This window comes from Histomonas meleagridis (assembly GCF_020186115.1).
Source record: "Histomonas meleagridis strain 2922-C6/04-10x chromosome Unknown contig_158, whole genome shotgun sequence".
Lineage (NCBI taxonomy): Eukaryota > Parabasalia > Tritrichomonadida > Dientamoebidae > Histomonas > Histomonas meleagridis.
Window position 1 is genome coordinate 4,028 of NW_027150780.1, and position 5,676 is coordinate 9,703.

Sequence of the window (5,676 nt, forward strand, 5' to 3'; positions counted from 1 at the left end):
GTTTTGTGCTTTCAATTTTGTAACAATTTCATTAATTGATTCAATATTAGTTGCTTGATCAATTTTTTCTTCATACTCTTTATTTAAACTACTTTCAAGAAAAGTTAATTGATGAATTAAATTCTTTGCATTTGTTTTTTGTGTTTCTGCATTTTTATTGGTCTATTCCCTTAAATAGTAAGAAGTCCATTTCTTAATATCCATTTAAGATTTGATCCAATTCTACCAAAATCTGTTGCTTCTTTTGGATATAATAATGGCTTATCTTTAGGTTGTTGATAAGAATATGATTTGTACTGATAATCATTAACACTAACTTGAAGATCATAATAAAATTGACCACAATTTTTAGTGTGAATTTCACGTAATACACAGTCAAAATATTTTGTTTACTCAATCCAAGTATAGACTTGATGCGAATATTATATCCCTATTAATGCATTCGCGCGCCTCCTCGAACTTCTCCACCAGTTCCATATTTCCCAACAACTTCGCAGCGTTAGCGAAGTTCTTTAGCAGATCGTTTGTCATTGTTATTATTCTTACCATTGCACCTTCCGGTATATTTTGTGCGTATTTCATCACGATGCTGAATGAGCTTCCGTTTGCCCATTCGGACAGTGAATGTATTCCATTATAATTTATGTTATATTCCACAAATTCTTCATCATCGACTGGCACTGAGAACTCGATCATTTTATCCAATACGTTTTGTGCTATTTCCAACATATCATCAACGTAATCACAAAGATTTGGAGGTATATCTTCTTCATTCTTTTTCCCAATTCTTTGTGCTACTAAACAACTTGCTAAAGTTGCGCATTCTTTAGATGTTTTATTATCAAAGAATCCATTATATAATAACTCAGTACATATAATTTCATGCGCTTGTCCAAACTCTAATGAGATTCGACCTTTTAATGTTATAATTCTTTCATTTGTTATATAGCCCATGTTTTCTAACATTAAAAGATATGAGTTTAATAATGGAACAAGTTGTACTGAATCACTTTTCACTTGATTATTAATATTATTCCGTCTTTCAATTAATAAATATTTATGTTGTGCTATTTGATAATGTTTCATGAAATGTATACAATTAATACATTGGTTATTAATGATAGAATTAAATAATTGTAAATGTCGTTTCGATAATTCAATGAATTCGGGATCTTTAATATTACTATAAATATTTGTTAATAATTCTATTGTTGGTTTCTGTTGATATTTTTGTAATGATTCAACAATTTTCTTTGGTTGTTTCTTAATTCGATCGAAGTTTTGTATTGGCTTTTTAAAGATAGCAATAATATTTTCGATATTAACTTTAATTAATGATCCATCCTTAATTCTTATTGGTATTAAATTAGTTTTATCTCTTTTAATAGGTTCAATTATACCATAATCAATTTGTTTGTTATTATTATATAATATAACATTACCTTGTTTAAATAAATATTTCATGAATTGTTGTGTTCCTGCTTTATCAAATATTTTATTTAATATTTTCTTAAGTTCATATAAATTCTCAAATAATTCATTCATTGTTTCTTTCTCATGTATTAAACATTTAATATCTTCAATATCATTTAATTCTTTGTCGATTTTCATTAAATCATTTTTTAATTTCGGCATTTGTGCTTGAATCGAATTCGCGGATAAACTTTTAAGTAATAAATCATTAATACTCATTCCTTGAATTCTAATTAATGATAATATCATATTAAAACGAATATGGAATTGTGATTCAAGTTTTTCCGATGATCCTTTATATAACTTCATTAAATATTCTTTATCTGGAATTGTTTCTGGACATAATATAATAGAAATGCCTTCTGTATCTAATCCTCTTCGTCCTGCTCTACCACTCATTTGAATATATTCTGTTGATGTTAATTCTACAAGTTCTTTTCCATTTTGTTTCCGTAATGATGTAAAACAACAAGTTTTAACAGGTGCATTAATACCCATTTGAAATGTACTTGTACAAAATAATACTTTGACATATCCATCTGTTAATAATATTTCGACAATCTCTTTAAGTATTGGTAATATTCCTCCATGATGAAGTCCAACTCCACATTCTAATAATGAGAAGATTTCTTTCACTTGTGGTAATTCTCGATCTTGTATAGGAATTCTTGAAATCGATTTATGACAAAACATTTTAACATAACTTCGTTGTTTCTCTGTTAATAATGAAACACCTAATAATTGTTGCGCAAATAATTTACAATTCCCTTGTGAAAACGAAAAGATCAATGATGGTAAATAATCTTTCTTCTCTAAACTTCGGACTAAATTCGTCCAAAATCGTTTGGTATAAAATTGTCGGCTCATTCGATTGTTATTATTATTATTCGAATATTTCGGATCTAATGAATTTAATGCTTGATGATAACTTTTGTCTGAAAACAATTGCGTTTGATTAGAAATAGTATAAAATCGTCGATCTGTATATAACGAATGAATTAATGGTACTGGTCGTGATAAATGTCGTTCTAAATATACATTGATTTGTTTCGTCCGTGATATCCATTGCGCTATTTCTAAATCATTCGGCGCTGTAGCTGACAAAAATACCATTTTAACATGTGGTGGCATTAAGATAATCGATTCTTCCCATACAACACCTCGTTCGCCATCTGATATATAATGACATTCATCAAAAATGACACATTCAACATCTCGTAATATATCGGCACCTCGATATAACATAGATCGTAATATTTCGGTGGTCATGATTAAGATAGTGGCGTCTTTGTTTAATGAGACATCGCCAGTCAAAATTCCAACGTCACTAAATTGATGTGAAAATTCGCGATATTTTTGATTCGATAAAGCTTTGATTGGTGACGTATAAATGGCACGGGTCTTATGTGCTTGGCACATAGCAATCGCATATTGCGCAATAACTGTTTTACCAGCTGATGTGGGGGCAGATACAAAAACTGAACTTCCTTGTTCAAGCCTATAGATGGAACGAGATTGAAAGTCATCAAGTTTGAAGGAAAATTCCATCGCTGGATTAGGGATTTCGTCTTTGTAATTATCGGTATTCCATGTATCAAGAATTGCACTAAATGTTCTATCGTCAGAGGACTCTTGAACACTTTCATGTAATGAAATGGGGGTGATGTTGGGTTGAGTTATGTCATCTTCTGGTAATTCTGGTAATTCAGGAAGATCATCATTGGTTTCTACTTCTTCAAGAAAAGGTGAAACTAAAAGATTAACCCCAGTTTCAAGAGATGAAACATAGTTATTGAGTTCAACAGGATTTATCTCTTGAGTATTTGTAACACCTGTATATAGTGGAAGATTTTGGAAATCACCACGATGATAATCTTGATAACTTCCAACACGACGATCTAAAGATGCAGAATCAGTACCTAAAGTGGATATGGGTAAATCTTTATATAATATAACTTCCCCTGTTAAAAGATCTCTTTCCATGTCAACAGCCATGGTTTCTGGAGTCGGTTCAAATTCAAAAATGTTTGTTTTAGAACCTGGAACTTCTGGTACAAAATCGCCATATCCAACATATCGTAATGGAAAAATTTCGGATCCTATTGTAATTCCTTTTGGCGTGTTTTCCTTGAATATTGGTTCAAGGTATTGAAGAACATCATTCATGATGTCAGACATAACGAATGATTTAAATTGGGGTGCCTCAAAAATATGTAAAGTATTCAAAAATTATGTGCTTATTAAATATGAATCCAAAGAAACATTGCCACTGGGAAACACTTCTATCAATAAATCAAGCAATTTTTGGTTTGAACGAAGAGAATTCCTCTAAATCTTTAGGTTTAATAATCAACAAATTTGATGAAATCCACCCTTTATCTTATGATATAATTATTATTCAAATGATATATTATTCCTTTGTAATTAAAAACAATAACATAGATTTATTTTTAAATATTATAAAAGAAATAAGAACATTTGAAGAGAGTAATAAAATCAAATCCAATATATTTGATGTATTTGGGCGATTTCTTAATAATAAAAATTCAAATGAATCATCTTATCTTCTTGAAGCTATGATTGAACATAATTTTCTTGAATCAAACATTGTAAAAAACAACAGGAGTACTTATTTTGTACATTATATGTCTAAAGATAAATTAGCAATCTATTTAAGGGAACATGATTTTGTAAATTATGAAGAACTTTCAAACAATGATTGGGAATTACACAAGAAATTAATTAGAGAAGGACATAATCCAAATGAAATTGCAAAAATAATTCGAAATGATGAAATTGAAAAACTTCAAGAAATATCATCACAAGAAAACTTTAATTTTGATCAAAAAATTCAGTCATCAATTTCTGAAAGATGTTCTTTGATTAATCAATGAAATGTTACATTAATCGATTATGCAGCATTTTTTGGATCAGTTAAAAGTTTTAAGTATTTACTTATAAATAATGCAAATGTAATAAATACAGGTAAATATGCAGTTGCAAGTGGGAATGAAGAAATTATTCATTTATGTGAACAAAATAATTCTTCATTTGAAGGTGCATATGAAACAGCAATTAAGTTTCATAGAAACGATATCTTTAAATATATTTATGAAAATAAAAATGATAAATTTAAGAATTTGGGAATCTTCTTCTTTCCCAATTGGGAATTATATGTATTTCATATCATAACTATGAAATATTCTCATTTTTAGTTAAAGAAGGAATGAAAATCAATGATGATATTAAAGATCATTCAATTCCGCATGTTATATTGGTATTTTCATCTGGATCAGGAAATATTGAACTTGTTGAATACTTTTTAAAACAAAAAGGAATTGATATTAATGCCAAAGATATTTATTTGTTTTATTTGATATTTATTTTAATAATTTCTTATTTCAAAATAATATTTGGAAATCATTTAAATTATTTTGGACAGCACTTATGAATGCATCTTCTGAAGGTCATACAGAAATAGCTAAATTACTTCTTGAACAAGAAGGAATTGATATTAATGCTAAAAATATTTATTTGTTTTATTTGATATTTATCTTAATAATTTTATATTTCAAAATAATATTTGGAAATTATTTAAATTATTTGAAACAGCACTTATTTTTGCATCTAAAAAAGGACATACAGAAATAGTTAAATTACTAAATGAAAAAGGGGCTAATTAAAAGAAATTGCCATAAAACGCGATCCCATCTTCAAGAAGGAATTGATATTAAGGCTAAAAACTAATTCGTTCGTGAAGGCTTCTAAAAGTGGATCTTCCTTTACAATTAAGTAAATAAACATTTCAATTGACTATGATGAACCATTTAAATTTTTCATAAAAATTAGCGATTTATGAATGGAATAATGACTCCCTAACGGTCGCCCCAATTTCTTAGATGATGCAATTTTTGATTTTTAAGTTCGAAGTCATGTGTTTAGATTAAAACTTCGAATTTTGACAAGAATTTATTAGATTTTCTCAAATCGATCTGGTATCACATCATTTCTCCGAATGCAAAATATTGTAAGTATTCCATTTATTGAAGCTAATGAAATTTTTGACTTTAATAGACTGAATCAATTACCAAAAATAAATGTACCCAAACCACCAAACTTAATTACTCTTTCTTTTGCACAAAAACATAAAAATCATGATTATATTTATTTGATGATTGGGTGTAAAATTGGCTTTTGTTCTTT

General features: G+C 28.3%; 1 protein-coding gene across 1 annotated transcript; it reads right to left on the reverse strand.

Annotated features, from left to right (window-relative positions):
- Nucleotides 1-393: 393 nt before the first annotated feature.
- Nucleotides 394-3,651, reverse strand: GO595_001862 (Helicase SKI2W; the record flags this gene model as incomplete). The annotated part of the gene is made up of 2 exons (XM_067914707.1): nt 394-914; nt 1,731-3,651. 2 exons carry the CDS (start codon nt 3,649-3,651, stop codon nt 394-396), a joined length of 2,442 nt encoding a protein of 813 aa, XP_067777972.1.
- Between the last annotated feature and the right edge of the window lie 2,025 nt (nt 3,652-5,676).